Source organism: Epinephelus lanceolatus, chromosome 7, assembly GCF_041903045.1.
Source record: "Epinephelus lanceolatus isolate andai-2023 chromosome 7, ASM4190304v1, whole genome shotgun sequence".
Taxonomy (NCBI): Eukaryota; Metazoa; Chordata; class Actinopteri; order Perciformes; family Serranidae; genus Epinephelus; species Epinephelus lanceolatus.
Genome location: NC_135740.1, coordinates 32,620,063 through 32,643,682, shown reverse-complemented (window position 1 = coordinate 32,643,682; position 23,620 = coordinate 32,620,063). Strand labels below are relative to the sequence as shown.

General features: G+C 41.2%; 1 protein-coding gene across 6 annotated transcripts in view; it reads left to right on the top strand.

Annotated features, from left to right (window-relative positions):
* The window catches only part of enox2 (ecto-NOX disulfide-thiol exchanger 2), a 282,746-nt gene that overhangs the window by 221,033 nt on the left and 38,093 nt on the right, over positions 1–23,620 (top strand). For all 6 annotated transcript variants that reach the window (XM_078169459.1, XM_033633105.2, XM_078169457.1 and 3 more), the window contains 3 exons: positions 8,595–8,801; positions 16,282–16,515; positions 19,988–20,200. In XM_078169459.1, coding sequence (XP_078025585.1) covers positions 8,595–8,801; positions 16,282–16,515; positions 19,988–20,200 — 654 coding nt within the window. The remainder of the gene's footprint in view (positions 1–8,594; positions 8,802–16,281; positions 16,516–19,987; positions 20,201–23,620) is intronic.

Sequence of the window (23,620 nt, the reverse complement as noted above, 5' to 3'; positions counted from 1 at the left end):
AATGTGCACAATTCCTATCGAAAAAGGGCTAGAGACAGAGAAACCCATTTGTGGGAGCAGATAGACCGGCTGACTCTGGATGTTGCTGGTGACTGTTGCGCCTTTATCATCATACTTTATCCTCACCTGGTTGCTCTGCCACGTTTTTATGTTTTTATGTCTACATCATGACTGTGTATGTGAGTGGGTGTGTGTGGGTGTGGGTGGGTGGCTGGGTGGCTGTGTGTATGTGTGTATGTGTGTATGTGGGGTGGGTGGAAGGGACATTTATTTAACCTTGTAAAGCACTTTGTGCTACATTTATGTATGAAAAGTGCTTTATAAATAAAGATTGATTGATACGTGTTGTAAGCTTGTTGTTATTTGTGAAGTCAATGTAGGTTTTCATTAGCTATGGAGCTAATACTAATGCCAAGATATTGTTGTCATAGAAAGAAAACCCCCGCATAGTGCGTCATTTAAAAAAGTGCTGCGAGCCCTTTTTCATGAAGCGCTCCCGAGTGCCCTGCCATCGCTTTTCTGCTTCAGTGTTGCCCTTGTCACTCTCTGCAAGTAGATCTATATGGAAGATGTGTTCCCTCCTCGGGGCATGATCTGCAACATCTTCAGCAGCAGTAAAATGTCATCGTATGAGTCGACCTAGGGTGCAGAAATAAGCATACTCTGGGCCTTTAAATAAATCGCTAAGTATTGGAAGGCATGGTTCTCCATTAACATAATTGATGTGTGAAGTTCTAGTGTGTGTTTATTTATTTTAAAAACTATAATGCTTTGTAAGATAATGAAAATAATTATGAAATAACATACATGATCAAAAATATCTTACTGTAATTTAAATCCTTTAATATTATACAACAGCAGAATGGAAGAAAAATACAATTACCAATAATTTTGCACAAACCTGTCAGCACTTTAAGGTGTGTGTGCTCTTGACTGAGTGAAGATTTAACTCCCGGATAAGAAATCAGAAGTCACAATCCTTTTGAAAGCTGCACAAGTGGGTTTTAAGAAGACATTTCCTCTGCAGAACAGTTGGAGAATGAAGCCCATTGAGCCAACATAAAGCTTACTGTGAAAGTGATGTGTGTGGAAAAATGTTCACAGTGTCCTCTGTGGAGTTGTTACTATATATTATTGAATTATACAATGTGATCAGTGGTACAGCAGCCCCATTGGTTTTATAAATGATAAGCATTGCTTTGAAGCAGAGATGGAGGCATGCAGATTGTTCGGAGGGTTATTCAGTACGCCAGGAACAAAGGAAAGCAGCGTTGATGCCCCACTGCATTCAGGCTTTTAGTAAATAACAGGCAAAGTGCTGGCGTCCAGACAACAAGGTTGCATACAGTGTCCATCACGGGTAGTCATTACCCTCTAGCTGCATGCACTCAACCTAAAGCCACGTGCAGCAACCCCTCTTGCTGACCTGTAGCCAAGCAGCAACAACGCTGCTGCCCTCTTCCTCCTCTTCTACCTCCTCAGTGTGCATAACTGTACCGTCAATGTGCATCCTCATCAAGCTCTTTTCATCCCTCTTCCTTTTCCTCAGTCAAACCCTCTTCATTCAACCTTGAGCCCTCTTTCACCTTTCTCCACTGACGCTTCTTACCACTCGCCTATCTAGTGCTAAATGTGGTGTGGTACTTTTTTTTCCAAAATAGTTTGAAAGAACTTTACACTCAACATTTGGACCTGCGGACTCACTTTGATAATTAAATTGGGCATCAGGCTCTCCATCTGTCTCTCTTACTCTTTCAAACTTCTGACGGCAGTCAGAGAGCTATATTTTAAAATTATCTTTAAGGAAAGATGAAACATTTTCTCTTGAGCTTTGAGGATGGTACCTCTGTGTCTGTATTTCATATACACACATTTACACACTCCATTTAGCTTGAATGAAGAAGGATGCCCAGCTAGAGTGGCAGTTATTTTGTCTCTGTTTGTTTTGTCTTGCTGCTGATATAGATGTATTTAGGGCTGTTTGTATATTTAAAAATAATGTTGCTACTGGAATTCTCCAGTTTATCAATAAGTTTCAATTTCATTTTCTTTTTTTTTTCTGTAAATGCAGTCATGCAAATGTTTCTCTTTAAGGCCCAGTGTGTCAGATTTAGGGAGATATATTGGCAAAAAGTTTAGCAAAGTTTTCTTTAGTGTATAATCACCTGAAAAAAAGAACTGTTGTGTTTCTGTTACCTTATAATGAGCTATCTACACATGGAGTGGGTCCTCATCCATGGAGGTCACCATGGCATGGGCAGTGGCCTAGAACGGACAAACCAAACACCTGCTCTTGATAGGGCCATTTGCATTTTTCATGTTGGCCACCTCATGTTAGCAGCCCCTCCGCAATGAGCAGTGTCAGAAAAACACACATCTTTTTAAGCTGAAACTGCCTCATTGATGTTTTTACCAGTTTAAATCCCTGGTTCCGTTTGCTTTGGGGATAAAGAGACCTCTGCAGATAGTTTGACTCCTGGTAAAAACCTCCTGGAAGTCCGAATCTTAAGTTATCAGATAAAAAAGGTGAGCACACATTAGCAGGTGCTGGGCTAGCGGCTTGTCTGCAACGTGCCAAACGGCTTTGGCGAAACACTGATGTGTAACGTGAAACTGGTTCATTCAGTGTTTTTACTGGTGTAAATCACCTGGTCTGTTTGTTTTAGAGAGGAAGAGACCTTTGCTGATAATTTGGCTCCTGGTAAAATCTTTCTAAACAATAAACACTGAAGGAATTCTAACTGGGAGAAGTTTCAGCTGGTTGCAATTTGCATTCCTCACCACTAGATGCCACTAAATCCCCCTGATTCTTACACACTGTTATTTAAAGTATCTTAAATATTATTATAATTCTGGGGATGTTTGACCAGTCATTTTTAGTAATGACTAATAACTAAAAAAGTAGTTTTACATTAGGAAAAAAGTGACTTGAAAGTAGGGAAGCCCCAGTGTGTTACAGTGTGCCGGCAGCGGTGTATCTGTGTAATAAATCTTCATGTGTGTTAGTTCATGTTTTGTGTTTGTTCATGTGAGACGTAAATGAACTAAACATGTTTACCAAAGTGTGTGTAAATGTAGTTTATCTTCTAAACAACAGTCCTTTGAGGGTTGAGTCCTCCTCCCTGTGGCAGCCCCCACGGACTATAAAAAGGTGTTTAGCCAGTCGAGGTGATGGATGGTGATGACCTGTGTTAGTGTAGCAGACCAGTGGGTGGCCACGGAGACGGCAGGCCTGTGGGACGGGGCTGGACTGAGAATCAGTTTGTGTGTTTACTTTACAGCAGCCTCCGTGTATTTATCCAAAGTAATCTGTCAGAATAAAAGCACATCAACCAGCTTATTAGTCAGACAGTGATTCATATTATCTCAAAGTACAGTCTGCTAGTTTTCGAGGATTGAAACCATAAATCTTAGCAATAACTGAGTGTGCAGAAAACAGAAAATCCTGGGTAGTATGAGTCAGACCAGACCAACAAAGTCAGTTCTGTGGTAGTTCGTCATGTTTTATATTTCATTGCGTTATATTATTAGCTCTATTTTGATATTCAGTGTTTGTAAATCAGTTGGAGAAACTGTTTAAAGTGCTCTGCATTCTCTTCATTACATATCAATATCTGATCTCTTCTTGTTTATTCATTTGCTTTTTTTTCTCCGCCCTGCGTCAAACCCTCCTCTCTCCTCCTCCTCCTCCTTCCTCCTCTCTCCTCAGTTTCTCTGTCTGCATTTTAAAATGATCAGCCTTGAAGTGTCTGTCCCATAATTACTCAAAGGGACACACATATTGAGATTGAACTTGAACACAAAAATACTTTTGAACTCTGTCTGGCAGCAGCACCCACTTGTTATTAGGGGTGTAAGTCACCTGTCTCAGCACAATATATTGATTCTTTGGGAAACGATACTACAAAGTCTGCCATGATACGATTTCGAGATGATGTGATTTAGGGGCGTACTACCAATATGAGACAATATTAAATGCCCATATAACACAATCACTTATAGAAGAAGCTGCCACCTTTTTTTTTTTTTGGTTTTGGCCATAAAAGATAAAAACAGCATATTAATAAGTAACCCTAACCACTAAAATGCAGTAAAGTTTACTTTAAGCTGACTCCACTAACGCAAATAAAACAGCACGTGGGATAAGTTAACCTACAGGGCTTTCTATCAGAAAGTCCTTTCTGAAAGACATCTAATCATTTTAACCCAAACCGTGATCTCTTTCCTAAAACTTCAGGTCTATCTGGCTCAAAGCCCTGAAGGCAAACTTCTTCCAACAGCCATAAAACACAGATTAACAACAACAACATCATTCAACAGAAGTACAGTATCAAATTCAGTTCAGTAATAACTGTGAAGATTCATAGACACGCCAGTTGTTTTTTGCTATTCACCCATTATTAGCTTTAGCATGTTTACATTGCATTAATTAGCCTAGCAGCTAGCAGACCTTTTTTCCTCTACTCATAGGTTAACAAATAGCATGTAACGTTATTATTTTTCTTACTCACTGATGGTCCAAAGCCAGTGCATCTCCTGACAGAACAGTAAGGTTGAATTTCAGTCTGCATGCACATTTATTCAGCCAAACATTGTTGATACAGAGCAGCTAATGTTGCCGTGGTGAAAAGTCAGCGGAGTAAGATGGCCGTCCAGGCGGGTAACGTTATGTCGTGTTTGATCTTGTAACAGCATTGTTTACATACGCCATGTGCTGCGTCTGTTGACCCCTTTTTTCCTCGGAAATCCAAATTGTTTCCGAGTAAATAAACATTCATCTTTCCCTCATCGTCTTCCTCTTGGCTGCTTGCCATCTGCTTGCCGCCATTTGACAGTCTCACAGACTTTCAAAATAAAAGCGTATCCTGAAGATGACGATATAGATCAATGTTTTCACTTTGCATTGATGATATTTGATCATTGAATTGATATATGGATCCAGACTGATGCATCGTTACACCCCTACTTGTTCTGATTCCCTCAGTGTATCCTGGGAACGCTGCTCTCCCCATCCTCCCCTCATCTCTCTCTTCCTCAGGTTCACCTGTTTTTTATCTGCATAAAAAATGCAATCACTTGCCCTGTTCACAAACGCTCTCAGATATTGTATGATGTCATGTATTCCTTGTAATTCAATCATAAAATCATGAATACTTCATGTGAATCTTGTGAAAAGTGCATTTGCATAAAAAGTCCTAATGTGCTGAGCAGTGGGGTTCAGTATCGCAGCAGGTATCTGAGAGAATAGCAAAATTATCTCCCCCCCTGCAAATTGTTGTTAGCTGCTAGCAAATCACCCATCTGAAACCAAAACTCTGTAATGCAAAACAAAACAAATTTTATTCAATTTACAACATGACACATGAGGTTACTGCTGCAGTGCACCTGCTCTCCTTTCCCTGTCGTCACCGCTCCCTCTCCATCGTCCCCATCAGACACTCGTGGACCAAAAAGGTCAGTTAATTTGGAACTCTTTGTTGCGTCTGCCAACAAAGCTTTTTCTTGCCACCGCAAGCTTTTTCTGCACCACCTTTTACTTTTCTGTCCATCTCAACTCAAAACTAGTTTAATCCGCCAACTCCGGAGGTCATGGAATGAAACCCAGTCAATATTTTTGCTTTACCAGCCACATTTAAAGAGAAAAGGAGGCAAAGGGAGGGATGCGCATTGGCAGCCTGTGTGTGAGGGCGAGACAGACTGAGAAAGTTTAAAGAAAGGGACAGCGCCTGCTTGGACTCGGTGACTGAAAGTTTAGTTGCAACTCTTCAGAGTGCTGCGTGAGAGCAGCTCTGACAGCAGAGGGGATTGTGAGCTGATAAATCTTTTTTAGCCAGAAGAAAACTCTGACTTTGGATTGTTATGGTTTCACTGCTTGACATCCCATAAAAAATTTTCTTTTTGTAAAATATGTATTCCAGCCGGCTGGTTTATTTATTATCATACTATTAGGAGGCATCGTAAATGTGAAGCAGCAACACCGGCTCAATCCTGATGTCTCCTCAAATTGCTGAGCTCCTTACTTCGTCATGTGGAATGAGACCAGCCACCCTGCTGAGAAACCTCATTTCAGCTGTTTGTATTGTCATCTCCTTCCTTCTTTCACTACCCAAATCTTGCACAGTTGAGAGCTGGAGTTATATTATTTTTAAAGTTTTTTAGGAAAACAAGCCCTGACTGAACATATTTTCGCTCTCAGAGTTTAGTGGAGAGATGTCAGAGGGTAATGAGAGTGTTATATCTTTCTGTTTTGGCTAATGAGTGTCTAAAATACAGGAATCAGCCAGATCTGAAACTCTGAATGCAGCGCATAAGAGCTGTCAGACCAGAAGAACGCATCTTTCTGTAACAACTGTTTGTATACAGAACAGACTCCTCTGTTTAGCACCAGTGATGTTACTGAAGTTTACCGCCCCACTTAGGCTGTTTTTCTGTCTGACAGCGAGAGAAAGCTGATGCAAAGTCTGTTTTCCTGCACCCAACCGATGCTCAGTCTTGAAATCCTTTTGATCACGCCTATAAGACCCCAAGATATCTGAATTAATCCACTTGCTGCTGATCAGTAGGCCCTCCTGATACACCTCAGGTATCCGACCAAGTTCAACTCCAGTTCTTTTCAGAGTATCGACATCTACAGGGGTGGGAGCATCAGTAGCAGTGATTGCAAGGCCCTTTCTCTCGCAGACAGGACAGCGTCCTCAGCGTTCCACTGATTAGCTGGTTCACTCCTCATAGACCCTGCTAATCACATTCATCATGGATGAGAAGCCTGATCTATTGGAGATTAGATCAGTCAACACTCATCTGTGTTGAATAAGTGATTTCGGCAATGCAGGGGACCTTCCACATGAGAGGATTTGCAATCACTTTGTGGCCAAAAGGATTTCATTTTCATGCATGGAATGGTTTTGATATTAACATTTATCTAACAAAAAAACGATCTGAGCACACTGCTCCAAGTTATCATTATTCATGCATCGAGCTTTATCATTTTTTAGGTCATAAGTGCTATGTTTAAAATATGACTTAATTGAATTTTGCAGCATCAAGCTCAGGAATGCGGCCCGTTTTCCAGAGTTGTTGATCGTATTACATACTTAGTTTCTCTTCTTCTGTAAATGTTGCTGTGACTTGGCTCTTATTCTTCTTCTGAATGTGGAGTTTGACCCCAGGTCTTTTAGGGGGATTCATTTGTCATTTATACCTTCTGGATATTTTGCTTTTGCTTTTTGTTTCTCTCTGTCATAATGTGTGGATTTATCGCCACAGCAGAGGTGTCTCCTTTTTGTACCTATCGAAGTGGCACTTCCCCCTCTTAAAGAAACACTTCAACCCCACATGACCATTTTTATATCAGTTATTTACCCAGTGTGTTTGACTTGGTGAAGACAGCTGTGTTCTCCTCACATTCTTCTGGTGAATGAAGAATCCAAAAACAGACAAAAATCTTAATGAAGTAAAGTCATAGGGGACCGTGTTTAAGAACAGAGAAACTATGTCCAGGCATCCATTTACAAACTCTCACACAACTCGTGCACTATAATCCAAGTCTCATTTATCCAGTCGTCTGCTCCGCACTCCCCAAACACATGTATATTCGCTAAAACTATAGTATTTAAAACTGAACTAAAAGTGAAATCTGTGCTCTATTTACAGTCAGACTCCATTGATAAAAAGAGTCCTAGGGTCTAGGTACCGTGTCTGAAGGGTTACATTGGTTCCAAAGGTACCATACTAAAAGTGTTTGGTGGAAACGGGGCTTTGGATGATGCTGTGTGAGTTCTGTGAGTGTTTGTAGAAGGATGTGTTGATATAGTTTTACCATTATGAAACAAAAACCCCTATGATTTCTCTCCATGTTTGGGTTCTTTGATCACTGAAGGCATGAGAGAAAAACATGAATTCATCATAACGTTGGATGAGTAATTGATATACAGATGATCTTATTGGTAGGTGAAATATTCTTGCAGAATCTGTTCTTATATTTTTTGAGAGTTTCAGTTACATCATATTTTTTTTTACCTCTCTGCATGTTTAGTATATTGGCACACCTGGTAGGTGGTCTATACAGTGAAAACAAGCAGGCTTTTGTTATTTGTTGAACCTGTTGGTGTCTATGATATTCAAATATTGGCATTTAAAGTAAGGATCATATTTGTGGATTTGAGTTACAAGTAAGCAGCTGCTTCTCCTTGTTTTCTTTCTGTGTTCAGACAGCGTAACATTGCTGTTATTTGGGTTTCCTGGTATTTACTATACGTCCAGGCATACATATTTCTTTTTGAGTTAAAACAAAACACAGGAAATCAGACCTGCTCCTCAAAATGATCTCCAGCAGTGATATAATCAGAACAGTATGTTCTTCTTGCCATTACACACATTGTGTTCAGCTTCTCAAAGGGCATAATTCATGCTCAAAATCGAGTTTCAGTTCTGGGACAGCTGAATCATTTCTCGGGTTGTTTGTATTTCAGCTGTGTTATTTCCACATAAATGCGCACAGTTTCATCACTCTCTTTTTTCTTTTCAACTTCAACCTAGTAATGGCTGATACATAACTGTGTTCTCTCTGCTTTTGTTCCACTACTTTTAAACAGACCTTCCCCCTCCGGCCACGAGAGACCGCCCTCCAGGTTGTAAGACGGTGTTTGTTGGCGGTCTGCCGGAGAACGCCACGGAGCAGCTCATCATGGAGGTCTTCGGGCAGTGCGGTGATATCACTGCCATTCGCAAGAGCAAGAAAAACTTCTGCCATATCAGATTTGCTGAAGAGTTTACCGTGGACAAGGCTCTCTTCCTGTCGGGTAAGCTGTCATAACTCCAAAACCTCATTGTGTTAGTGCGTACTGGTATCATATTTCGATGTATTTGTGTCAGTGTCAGGCAAATGTCAGGCAACAATACACACAGTCTTGTCCCCTGAAGTAAAACTCCCATTCACTTTTCCGATAGACAATGTAATGTTACAGTTGGAGCTTTTTCCCAGTTGACAACAAACAACTACGTCAGAAAATATCTGGTTCATTGATTAAACAAGTACAAATTCACTCAGGATGTCTGCAGGTCCGTAAAGTCTTCAAACGTCTTGAATTCAATTTTATGAATATTAAACTTTCAAAGCCAGTAAATAGTCTTGAATTTGTGCGATCCTAATTGCCACAAACATTTAATGTAATTCCATTCATATTTTTTTTTAATTCTTCATATTGAAATGAGGCTCTTCTGCTTGAAAGTCCACATTTCTGATGTTACAAATCCTTAGATTTACAACTGAACCTCAAACTGTCTTTTTATTTTATACTTGCTCTTACCTGTTTGCAAAATGTTGATTAAGCTAACACACTTTGATAACCGTATTCCTACATAAATCCTACCTCTACACAGGACCACATGTATACTTACCTTTACACTTAACCTGCAATGCTTGAATAAGAAAATGATGATTTGGCCGAGCATCTGTCATAAATTTAGTGAAACGTTATCTCGAAAAGGTCTTACAGAGCATTACATTTAAGTGTCTGATACCTGTAGACACCCTGCTGCATTAGATAAGACCACACTCATGCATGTATGGAGGAGTTGCATCTTTTTGATAGCTGGCATGAACACCTATTCAGCTGTCCTTGGGCTCATGACTAATCTTTTCTCACAATCTTGAGCAAGTTCAGAAGTAGATGAACACAAACACACACCTTCACACAAACAGATGCTCGACCTCCAGCCCAAATTTCAGCCTCCAAGGGCAAAAACTGAGGCCGCCAATGAGTGGGAAGGTGAGGGAAAAAGTTGAAGATACAAGCCTTGAGTTTGTACATAAAAAAAAAAAAAAACCCTAGGTGAGTTTTATAAAGAAATATCCAGTCACAGAGCTTAAAGCCGCTACAAGGAACTTTTAACTGGATATGCAAAAGTTTCTCGTTTCTGCTGATGTCTGTGCGTGACCTACAACAGCAAATGAGACCATCGGTGTGAAGATAAGCTATTTCTATATTGTGTATATCCATACCTTTAGGAAACTGTAAAATACTGTAAAATAATTGAATTAGTGGTCGGACTACAAACCTTAAAGATTGAGTTATTCAGGGTAGAGGAGAAAAACACAAACAGAGCCAGGAGTTCCTTCCTTTTCACAACTGTATTGGCTTTACCATTGGAGAGCACAGTTGGTTGACGTTGAGGATAATAAGAGGTCCACTACAGCTTACGGCAGGCTCACACTACAGAAGATATAAATGACCATTAAGCCAAAAAAAGCATCTCTACTAACAACGTGACAGCAGCTTATGGTTCTTCATTTTCACAGTAGCGTCTTGAGCCCAGACATCTTTAATCTCTGTGAGCTTGACGTATATTCCTACGCTGAAAAACCCATTTAACCCAGCAGCCAATTCAGTAGCATTCTCAGCGTTATTAAGTGTGTGTTCATGCATGTGCAAATGTGTGTGTGTGTGTGTTCTTGTTGCAATTAGTTTGAATGAGAGGTCCCGTGATTTCGTCTGCCTCTATTCTTACAGTGAGACGTGGGAGCTGAAGTCCATATATTAGCCAGATGACAAAGCTGTGTAGTTTTCTCATAAATAATACCCCACCCACACACACACATACATACGCACACTGTGCAAACACAGTACCCAGCAATGACACAGTCTCCAGCAGCCCCAGCTCACTGAGATCTCCTCCATATGAAATATTGAAGTAGTAGTAGATTGTGAGCCTGAAGCAGCGAGAGCGGACTGAAGTCGAAACCCCCGAACTCGCACTCATTTCTTTTCCAGTTTGTACTGGCATCTACCACACACACACCCCTCCTCCTGTGATGAGAGTGTGTCGGTCCTCACAGTGAATCACACTGGGCATCATTACTGTGTCCAGGCAGAGCGCACACACTCGCACACATGTGTACCCAAACACACTTAACACACTCTCTGATCATTTCAACCAATTAAATCACAAAATGGGCATAATTTCACTTCAGATGCGCAACCAGCCATTAGTGAAAATTGAGTAAGGAGGAGAGTGTGAGGATAAGAGGGAAGTAGTGAGTAGAAGAGGGCGTAATAATGATGAGCGATATTGTGGTCTTTCAGTGCCTCTAGAGAAGTAATTGGCCTCCCTAAATCTCTCTTGTGTATTGACTAAAGGATGAAGGCCCTCTGTACTCAACAAAACCCTACAGTCACAGTATATCCTGTCAAATGAAGCGATCCAATAATTAAAGTAGGTATGAGGTGGCAGGCAGGTAAACCCCAATAAATCATGCTCAGTGGTTTCTCTACTATCTGTCAAAGTCCCCATGAAATGAATACATTCTCCCAATATTAATCCTTTGTCCCTTCGTTAACTGATCATATATCATATTGTATGTCAAATAAAGGTGAAAAAAATAGTGTATTTTTACAATATTTATCTCATTTGACAGTCAAATAATAATAATAATAATAATAATAATAATAATAATGATAATAACTCTTATTTGGATAGGGACAGTGCACATTAATGAACATCGATCATACATCTCTGTAAACATGCCGGATTATAGCAAAGCTGCAAATTTGCATCCGTAGTTTCTAATAAATAAATAAATAGATAAAATACAAATAGAGGAGATAACAAACACAAGACAATTCATTATACAAACAGAAGGATACCAGACCCAGACAGGATAAAACAAAACAATAGAAAATTATGTTCAAGTAGACTCAAGTCCAGTTAGTGGTCACACTTTTGATTTGATTTGAGCCATTGTTTAAGATGTCCTTTAAAAGAAGAGTATGTGGGGCATTCCCTTATTGTGGGATGAAGGGATCCAACAAACAAAATAGGTATGAGGTTGTAGGTAGGTAGACCCCAATACATTTCTGTCTTTTCTCTCTCTGTAAAAAGGTTTGATGACTTATCTGTCACTCAGGGGTGTTTACAAACATTCATACAATCAAATGAGACTTTGGATGGCCAGATAGCTGTTTTGTACATATCATGTAGTAGTTAGCTAACAGAGCATTATGGAGAGAGATAAGAAGAGATACATATGTGTTTGGATATCAGAGGGCAAAAACTTTGTTATTTACAAAACAATGTGGCGAAGGTCTAAGTCAGTCATTCATTCTCTCCCTCGTCCTCCTCCTGATCTAACGGCAAGGTGAGCAGACAGTCTGCTGTAGCTTCGTATCACATTTAACTCTAAGCACACCCACTTTTGTCCGATCAAATGGAAATGATTTAATTTAGATTAGCAGAGGCTTGATGATAACTAAATTTAGGTGGGTAAAAAAAAGTGGATATATCGATAACGGTATCAGTTATCGGTCACATGAGGTGTTACATATCCTCCTGAGACCCGAGCTTTTGTTTGGTATGCAAGCTATCTGGGATCAGTTGGACCTGATGAATACAGTACAGGCCAAAAGTTTGGACACACCTTCTCATTCAATGCGTTTTCTTTATTTTCATGACTATTTACATTGTAGATTCTCACTGAAGGCATCAAAACTATGAATGAACACATGTGGAGTTATGTACTTAACAAAAAAAGGTGAAATAACTGAAACATGTTTTATATTCTAGTTTCTTCAAAATAGCTACCCTTTGCTCTGATTACTGCTTTGCACACTCTTGGCATTCTCTCCATGAGCTTCAAGAGGTAGTCACCTGAAATGGTTTTCCAACAGTCTTGAAGGAGTTCCCAGAGGTGTTTAGCACTTGTTGGCCCCTTTGCCTTCACTCTGCGGTCCAGCTCACCCCAAACCATCTCGATTGGGTTCAGGTCCGGTGACTGTGGAGGCCAGGTCATCTGCCGCAGCACTCCATCACTCTCCTTCTTGGTCAAATAGCCCTTACACAGCCTGGAGGTGTGTTTGGGGTCATTGTCCTGTTGAAAAATAAATGATCGTCCAACTAAACGCAAACCGGAAGGGATGGCATGTCGCTGCAGGATGCTGTGGTAGCCATGCTGGTTCAGTGTGCCTTCAATTTTGAATAAATCCCCAACAGTGTCACCAGCAAAACACCCCCACACCATCACACCTCCTTCTCCATGCTTCACAGTGGGAACCAGGCATGTGGAATCCATCCGTTCACCTTTTCTGCGTCTCACAAAGACACGGCGGTTGGAACCAAAGATCTCAAATTTGGACTCATCAGACCAAAGCACAGATTTCCACTGGTCTAATGTCCATTCCTTGTGTTTCTTGGCCCAAACAAATCTCTTCTGCTTGTTGCCTCTCCTTAGCAGTGGTTTCCTAGCAGCTATTTGACCATGAAGGCCTGATTCGCGCAGTCTCCTCTTAACAGTTGTTCTAGAGATGGGTCTGCTGCTAGAACTCTGTGTGGCATTCATCTGGTCTCTGATCTGAGCTGCTGTTAACTTGCGATTTCTGAGGCTGGTGACTCGGATGAACTTATCCTCAGAAGCAGAGGTGACTCTTGGTCTTCCTTTCCTGGGTCGGTCCTCATGTGTGCCAGTTTGGTTGTAGCGCTTGATGGTTTTTGCGACTCCACTTGGGGACACATTTAAAGTTTTTGCAATTTTCCGGACTGACTGACCTTCATTTCTTAAAGTAATGATGGCCACTCGTTTTTATTTAGTTAGCTGATTGGTTCTTGCCATAATATGAATTTAAACAGTTGTCCAATAGGGCTGTCGGCTGTGTATTAACCTGACTTCTGCACAACACAACTGATGGTCCCAACCCCATTGATAAAGCAAGAAATTCCACTAATTAACCCTGATAAGGCACACCTGTGAAGTGGAAACCATTTCAGGTGACTACCTCTTGAAGCTCATGGAGAGAATGCCAAGAGTGTGCAAAGCAGTAATCAGAGCAAAGGGTGGCTATTTTGAAGAAACTAGAATATAAAACATGTTTTCAGTTATTTCACCTTTTTTTGTTAAGTACATAACTCCACATGTGTTCATTCATAGTTTTGATGCCTTCAGTGAGAATCTACAATGTAAATAGTCATGAAAATAAAGAAAATGCATTGAATGAGAAGGTGTGTCCAAACTTTTGGCCTCTACTGTATATAAAACTAAACATTACCAACGATAATTAAGTCCCTATGTCCTCAAACGAGACATCAATAAAGACCCAATGACTTCAAAAAACACTTCCTATTTAATAGTGTAAAAGCTTGTTACTGTTGCTAAAATTGGTCAAATTTGTTGCCATTTCACACTACAGACGTATTAATCATGAATAAACAAGTTTCAGTCATAAACTGTGATCAGGTTTTGGACCATGTCCACTTTTGTGTTGGGATCAGCTGCAGACTGACTTGGCACAGATGGCTGCCATCTTGTTTTTACATGGATCAGTATATTGTGCTCTTACTACCACTGGACGGCACAAAAAAGTGTCCACGAATGAGGACAACAGGTCTAAGTTAATCAGAAAGAAGTATAAGGTCAAGTAAACACAAAATGTGATGTCTCTTATGAGGACACAGGTCTCAGGAGGATATCATGCATCCCTAGTATACAACTATACTATTGTGTTTTACTAGGATGTCACAGTACAGAAGCTAAAGACACTCTAACTTCCCGTTTCACAGAGACTTTAATTAGTCTACAATTTGAGGTTGGTGATGGGAAGTACCTCAGCTGGCTGATAAGGAAATCCTGCAACGTATAGATTAAAGCTCATGTGTGCACCTCTTTAGTCTCCTTCTCTGGTCTCCTCCTCCCTTTTCCTATATTATATTCAGTTGACTCAAATCCACGCCTCCAGGCATGTTTTTCCATTTGCATTAAAAAGATGTATGGTGCCCATAATTCACCGTTTCATTTGTCGTTGTTCTCTTTTTTTTTCATTTCCCTGAGCAGTCTGGAAGATGAACGACTTTCTGATTATCACTTTTGTATTTATTAAAGGAGGCACCTTTCGGTGTGAATGGGAAGTGTGAGGGTGACAGCTGTCAAAATTAGAGGCACTCAGGCATTGCGGTGCTGCAGTGGTCTTAAGGTGGAAACCACGTAACCGTGACTTCCTCAGTCTGAATGCGACAAGGGATCTTTGTCACATGTCACCCTCTCCTCTCCCTCCCCTTTGTTTCTTGTTTCTCTCTGCTGTCAAATGTCTAATAACAAGACTGAGAGGCTGCAGCCCTGCTGTGTGTGTAGGCTCTGTGGGACTGCGCTCAGTAGGGCTGGGTATTGTTTCAGAAAGTGCAATACCAGTGCCAAAACCAGTAACCTCAAACCTAATTCAGACGAAAGATTTGCAACAAGACGAGTTGAAACAGGCAACTCCTTGCAATGCGTCGATCTGCAACGTTCTTAAAACCTGCTGGTTCACACCAATGCAACTAGATGAGACTGTGTATCATCTCTATGCAACAACTCTCTGTGCTTCTGTTCCGATTTTCAGCTTTTCAGGTTTATTTTGTGGCTGAATATAATTTGTAGCTTCTTAAAATATGAATGAGGATAGTGATAGTGAGATACTGGCTACAGCTGCATTTGTAGTACTGATGAAATGGTAAAAAAAAACATTAACAAAGCAAGCATCAGGATCAGGATCGACTACAAGTATTATTTGACTGGAGACATTTCAATACTAGCTGATACTGGCTTTTGTCAGTGGATATCTTAAAGGTATCAAGTACCAATACCCAGCCCTAGTACTCAGGCAACTGAATGCAGCATGCTAACGTATTATGGATGCACAGCAGGTTTAATCTTTACCATGTTTACCATTTTAGTTTAGCACGTTAGCATGCTGACAATTAGCACTAATCACAAAGTGCAGCTGAGGCCAGTCAGAATGTTAAGTAGTTTATCAGGAATTTGATCATAAACCAAGCGTTGGACATATTAAAATTTTGACCTCACCAAAAAGGACATGACTGTATGCTCCGACTTTAATGGAAATCCATCCAATAGCTGTTAAGACATTTAACTCAAAACCACAAATGTCAACCGGATGATTGAGCTGGAGGAAAAGTCAGGGGATCACCAAGGTCGTTAGGATTCATTCTCTAGGGAACTTGTCTGCACAAAATTTCATGCCACCCCCAGAGCAATGTCGCTATCAGGGCTAAAAAGCAAAATGTGGTAAAGAAATCTTATCTTTAAAAGATGAAAGGCATTCACACACCCGCTAAATGCACAGCACATTGTGAAATGTCATGAATCTGCCTGAGCAGACAGATTTTTTCATTTTAATTAGCCAGTTCCCCGCTGTCCCATCTGCTTCTCCCATCATATTTACTCTTTCTATCTTCCACTTCCTCCCATCTCCTCTTTCGTTTTGTTTTTTAAAATTTCAACACTTTGGTCCTCCACAGGTTACCGCATCCGTTTGGGCTCCAGCACAGACAAAAAAGACACCGGCCGTCTCCACGTGGACTTCGCCCAGGCCCGAGACGACCTCTACGAGTGGGAGTGTCGCCAGCGCATGTTGGCCAGAGAGGAGAGGCACCGCCGCAAGATGGAGGAGGATCGCCTCCGGCCGCCCTCCCCTCCTCCCATCGTCCACTACTCAGAGCACGAGTGCAGCCAGCTGGGAGACAAGATCAAAGGTTGGCGAAATATAAAACATATACTATAAAATATGCGCATATGATATGATATGATAGCACAAATACAAGATACGGAGCTGGTAAAGAAGTAAAACCTTCATAGATAAAAGGAGGTAAGTATTTTCTTTAATCAGCCTGAGGGCACGAACAAATATGAAATGTCTTATTGTTAATGAGCAAACAAACGTTAAAATGGATCATTATTCATGCCATGGAACACAGTAAAAGTGCGGTGTCTGTATTTGTGTGCTTGCCCAATGTAAGCCAAGGCTTTACAGGAGGAGTCCTAAACTGCAGCTGGTAAAACTGACAAAGCAGTTTTCTCATGTACTAACAAATTCAGGGAATTTGTTTTCAAAAGACGTTACACAGAGGCTGTTAAACACAGTATATCAGTTTACTCTTCCCTCAGCACGTGCTCCTCTTATCTTGTCCTTTCTCCTCTCCTCTTCACACTCTCTGTTCTCCTCTGCTCATCCTCTCCAGTCTCTCTTCCCCCTCCCCACTCTCATATCCCCCCCTCTTCTCAGCTTTCCGTTGAGTTTCCGTCTGGCTGAATAAACTTGTTTTACTAATGAGCAATGGCACTTCCAGGTCTCAGTCACAGTTGCGCGATGACAAAATGGCTGTGACTTTCTGCCTCTCCACCATCTGCGTGTGTCTTTTTCAGCTCTCCCTCCCCTGGCCCTGGTGTAAAGAACTCTTAACACGCTGCTGTTTTAGCCAAGGATTTGTTTCTGCACACTTTGGGCTGCTGTTGTGAAAGCACACATTGCGCCTATTTGTGCAGATTTAGGTTCACCCTTTCCTGAATCTTCCACCCAGAGGGGAAAAAATGGGGTTTAGCCTTTTCCAGTGCCAGTTACATTCCTGTGCTCCACAGCCAATTCTCCCTTTTGATGATAAAAAGCAGAACTTTTTTTTTTTTTTTTTTACCCAGACCACCTCTTTCTACTTCCCTCAGGTGTCGTTGAGGTGTGTGAAGTTGTGCTTTGTTACAAAGCATGTGACAGTCTGTCATTTGTACAGTTCTCTTTTTTCCCTTTCATCCAATAGCACAGATGTCTTTTTGTTCGGCTGTTGATGTTCTCTTCAGTTTACTGTTTTTATTTTGTAGCTTTTATTTTCAGTTCCACCTTGCTCACGTCAACCCTGACTTTGACTTTGTCTACTTCTCACTCAACAAAATAAAAAGTACTCACTACTAGGGCTGAACAACACAGGGAAAAAAATCTAATTGCAATTATTTTAGACCAATATTGCAATTTTTTTACATTTTCTAATCTTCTATCTTCTGTTTAATCCTAGAGGTCGATCGATTCATCGGTTTGGCTGCTAATAGGACTTATACTATCATTAATGGCGGAACATGGCTCCCAATAATGGCCGATAGCTTTAACCTCCACTTGTCATGTGGGTACGACTGTAAGGTTTTTGCACAAGATAATGTGTGCTTTAGATAATTTGTATGATTTAAATGAACATTAACTAAAGTAGAACAGCTTTACTTCTTTATTAGAGGCATGTGAGATTCATTTCTGATAATCTAAATCACTATTAACTCATTATTACTTCAAGACCAGGAGGGACCGGCATTCAGTGTGCTCCAGCCATAACTGCACAACAAACTCAATCACATTTTTCACCGTCCATCAGATATAATTTTATCAGACAACAATTGCATTTTTGTGGCAATATCGAATGTGACTTTGTAGCGGGGAACAGCTGATTTCACCGCAAGCCTGTTGAGTGTTTTGAGTTTTTAATGCTGTTCTTACACAAGTGCAGTCTGGGAATGAAAACGATTATATTCTGTGTCCCAGCATTTATGAGCAGGCCACATTTAGGCTATTTGCAGACCTTCACAGTACAAGGAAAAGAAAATTTTCAGCTTTACGCACCAATTTTGCCTTGGTGTTATCGGCCGATCAGTCTGCTACCAGCTTTTTCCTGCTCAAAACTCTCGTTATTATGTCGGCCATTAAAAAAACATTATCAGTTGACCTCTATTATTCACTTTACATAAGTAATGAATCATTCTGTAGTATGACCAGAGCAACGTTGGACACAGTCTACATATAAAATGCTCTTTGTACAGGTTAGGTCTTATGCACTATGGTGAAGTGACATGAATTTATGCATGAATTGATATGAATAACATATTATGAAAACCTTTAATCGCCGTAGAATATTATAACCTGTAACTTTAAGCCTTGTAAACATGTGAAATAATCCTTAAATATGAAAAACAACAACAAAGCACCACAGAATAACAGGCCTGGTGTGAACATTAATGAAAAAAATGTATGAATCTTACTGATTTACTGAAACTAATCGACTATCATTCTGACACTTTACCCAGAAGTTGGGAGGCAAGACACAGGAACTTTACTTGGTCTTGATGAGCTGCAGCATTTATTCATGGACGAACTGAAACCTCCACTCTTCATGTACAACCACTTGACAACTTTACAGACTGTTGGCAGGTCTGAGACAGTAATCAGACAGCTTCAGCTGATCCAGGACGCTGCTGCCAGGGTTGTAACAAGGACCAAAAGGGCTCAGCATTTAACTCCAGTACTCAGATCACTACATTGGCTACCAGTTTCTCACAGAGTCAACTTCAAAATTCTATTTCTTGTCCATAAATCACTGAACGGCTTAAGTCTTTGATACTTTTCAGATCTCCTAACCCTGTACAAACCTCGCAGCCCTCTCAGATCGGCTTGTTCTGTATTACTGGTTGTTCCTAGAGTTAAAACTCATTGCATTTAGCATCTGTGCTCTTCAGATGTGGAGAGCACAGAACCACTTTCGAATCCAAGCTGAAGACTTACCTGTTCACCATTGCTTTTTAATTAATTTTCCTTTTGATCAGATTTGTTTGTTTGTGTTATTATTATATTCTGTGTGCTTTTGATTGTTTGTCTGAATTGTTTTTATTATTTGTTTATTGTGCATTTACCTGTGTAATCTGTAAAGCACTTCGGGTTGCCTTCGGGTATGAAATGTGCTATGTAAATAAATTTGCCTTGCCAACACTTGTCTGCTCTGAGCACAGCCACCGTATCTCTCTCTGTCTCTCCCTCTCGCTTGATCACACACTCGCTTACACACACATCACGCAACAACAATGTAATATGTAAACATGCATGCACTTAAACCTGGCTTCAGCCATTTTCACATGGCAGCACTGCGAGCATCAAAGCGTGTGCCTGGCATTCTACAAGTCGATTTCTTCAGCTAGTCTTGTCTGTATATGTCACACGGAGTGGAGGACAATGTGTGTGTATGTGAATTTACAGTCTCACATGGGACATGAGTGTAATGCTCACTTTAACAAATCCTTTTCAGCCTGCCAGCTGTTGCTTTCACCACCTTCAGAGACCTTGGATTGAACAGGAATCTTAAAATTTTTGCTGACCTGTATAGACTGACTCTTCCTTTCTCTTTCTCCTCACCTCTTGGCAAGATGATGCCAAGTTTCCAGAAGCAGTGCGTGTGCTCCTGACCTGGTTGGAACGAGGCGAAGTCAACCGCAGGAACGCCAACAACTTCTACTCCATGATCCAGTCGTCCAACGGCCACATCCGCCGGCTGACAGGCGAGAAGAGTCAGCACGAGAAGGAGATGGAGGAGGCCAAAGAAAAGTTCAAGACCGCTCTGTCCGGCATACTTGGTCAATGTGAGTGCTCTGTTCTCAGTTACACACACACACAGACACTTAGATGTATGATATAGTATCAACGACGGCCAGAGCGACAGTAGACTAACAAAAATACATTTAGCGTACTTGTTGTGCAGTAGAGGTACAGGGGGAGGATAAGAATGAGTCCCACCGATGGCCATGTTTCTGGTTCAGTGTAAGTTTCCCTGTCATAGGACCAGACACAAACATAAACATACTGTAAGACTTTTTGTGCCTGAAGTACAAATTGCTGCGAAATAAGTAAGTATAATATTCTTGTGTGTGCATGTGTGCACAGTATTGTAAAGTGCTAAGGAATAAACATCGTGGATATAAAGCTTATTGAGATGAATAGCCTCACAGAAGCCGTCTTGTTTAACGCTAGTTTGTTTTTGGGATGATGGCTCAAAGGTAAGTCTGATTTCTTTTTCTGACAGTTCTGTTTTATCACCCCAAACCACTCGGCATTCAGTGTCCTGCTCGTTTTTTGTTCCCTCCGAGATACAAATATCTTAAACATTGAAGGGTAAAGTGATACTGGTACCTGTGACTGCAGCGGAATATAATCCATGTTTCCTTCAGGTGGAGGCAGTAAGTAGCCCAACACATTCATTGCATGAATACAGTGGAGGCCAAACATACACAGCAAATGCATGCTTAGCTCATTTCAGCTGATGAAAGGCCGAAGGCGAAGCAGACTGCTCTCACCCACCTTTGACAGCATTGGCTGTGCAGCTGCTGGTTTACACCACCGCCCGCGGCACTTTGTCTCCGCGTATCCCACCACATGCATGTTAAATAGAACGTAAACATCCTTCAAAACAAAGTGAAGTCCCCAGTTTTCATTTCGTTCATAGGATAAATAATACACGTAGGAGACACAGAGGTGTGTGTGTGTGTTTGTATAAAGCACAGAGAGAGAGAGGTTGTCCTTGTATTAGCCATCCTCCATCATTTCAGCCCATACAAACACATTCCTATTCATGACCTTGCCTTCCTCCTGGTGCGATGCTGGTCATATTAATGATATCACAGAGACCGGCCTCCTGTGAGGAGGTTTTACAAGTTTCACTTGGGAACAACTCTCCGTCAATACCAATAAATTCAGCTTGTCTGCTCTTTTAGTTGACATCCACATAGGTCTGTCTCTGATTGTGTCACCTTACAGGTCAGCTCACCAAAAGTCAAAAAAATAAAAAAAACATATTGTCACTTAATCCCGACGGTGTCTCGCCATGCAGATAGCTCTCGCTTTATGTGTCTGGTTTTGAGATATTGACTTCTCAATCTTCTGCTGCGGCGCTAATACAATGGAGGTGCAGAGAATTTCATTTGTGGTGCTCAAAGCGTTGAAAAAAAAAAAAAATAAATTTGAAAAACTCAAAAGCATCTTGCCTTTCCAGAAACAATGCCCCCTTTTTTCTAAAGATAATCCGCAGACCTCAGTGGAAAGAGTTTCTATTTGAACCACTTTGTTGCATATAAGCTCACAGGCCTGAAAGTCTGTCTGTACCCTTTCCTCTCGTCTCTGCCTTCACCATCGATCTGCTCCATCAAATTACAGGGTTCTGGGAAGATGCTATTGATCCCTGTACTGTTCTCTCTCTCTCACCACTCTGCCAGCTCACACACATGCACACTTAGCTGGCAGTCATATTGACTCACCCCCCTGTGTACATTAGGACCTCTGGGACACTCGGACCACCCATACACTCCTCCATGACCACCCACATGACAACAGATAGATAGCTGAGAGAGGAATGACAATATCAATACACTTCAGTTATGATAAAATCTGACACGTGCTATACAGACCCGGGGGCAGCTGTCATCACACACATGACATGTAAGAACAGTGGAAACCTCAGAGTTAAAGGTCTGATCCTATTAAGACTCCCTGACCCACAGAAGCTCGCTCAGCTCAGCTCAATCCGCTGTTGTTTGTACTCTGTTCTCTTGCAGTTACAGCCATAATGAAGGGTTAACTACCGAGGCTCGAAGCCTTCCTTTCAAAAGAAGAGAGAAATCTGCATAGGGAAAGTAAATCTGGAACACTCTGCTACTTTAACAAGGTGTTCTTGGGCAAGATTCTTAACAGCCCTCTGCTGTAGAGTAGCTGCACAGTGGCCAACAGTGGCACGCTTAAAGTAGGTTATTTTTGGCAGCTGCCAGTTGCTTAGCAAAATTCCCTTTGTTAAATAAATGTTAAGCAAGACAAAGAGTCTGCAGCCTTGCTAACAGCTCTGTTAGCCTGCCTTTAGGAGCAGTAGGACTTTGTCAACACACCAGTGTTTAGCAGGTATAACATCTGCCACCCTCACTCTCTTAGTTTAGTGTGTTAGCACGCTAATATATGCTACACAAATCACAGCTGAGGGTGATGGCAGTGTCCTTGGTTTTGCAGATATTTGGTCTTACAACAAAGTATTTGACAAATTAGTCGGCAGATCACCAAAGCAATTACAGTTATTTTGTAGGTTATTTTTCAAGACATTTTACTTAAAACTACAACTGTCAACTTCATGGTGGCTTTAGAGGATAACATGTCATGGCTATCTAGTGTAGATATTTCAGCCTGGACCCAGTGTTGTAGTGAAGACCACCTACATGGAGACCAAGACATGACCATGAATCAAGGCCGAGATAAGACCAGAACTTTGAGGGGTTGAGACCAAGTTCAGACCAAGACCTGACCAGTGCAGGTCTCACACTGCATGACTTGTGATAAAATGTGGAACGTGCAAACATTCAGCACTTCTGAAATTAATCTGAAAGATTCCCATAAGAACACCCACAGAAAACAAGTGAGTCCTAAGTACACTTTTTTCCGTTTCCACTGTTAAAAGTTGTGGATGGTACCAGTGGAACCATTCTGTACCATCTGCCCATATTTGGTCCCCCCTCTGTCAGGGTACCTAGCACACAGATCTGGTACTAAAAGGTGGAGCTGTGAACACTGCAGTCTGTTGATTGGTCAACAGCAGACGGTCACTCTGCTCAGGGCTGAGTTGTGGCTGGTTTTGAGGCTCATGTAACCACTGTTCATACCGTGGAGAGTTTTATTAGTAAACTGTAACTATAAAATTAAAGGATGTTTTGCTGCCTCTTGGAGAGAGAAAAAAGCATTGCAGAGCGTTGTTCCTGTGGGCTGCAGCAACACTAAACCCCAGAGCTTGCCTGAGAATGACTAAATGCACAAACCCACTATTATTAAATATCCCATGGAGAGGGACTCTCACTGCAGCCTGTTTTATTTTGTTCTGAAAATGTTGACGTGCAGCCTCGTTCTTTGGATGATAAATGAGGTGCAGACTTTGATATGTGTCACCGGGGATGAGGAAATACAGTGAGTGCTGGTCGGAGCAGTGAGTGACAACAACCCGGCACACATTTAAGAGTACGGTTTGCAGTGGAAAC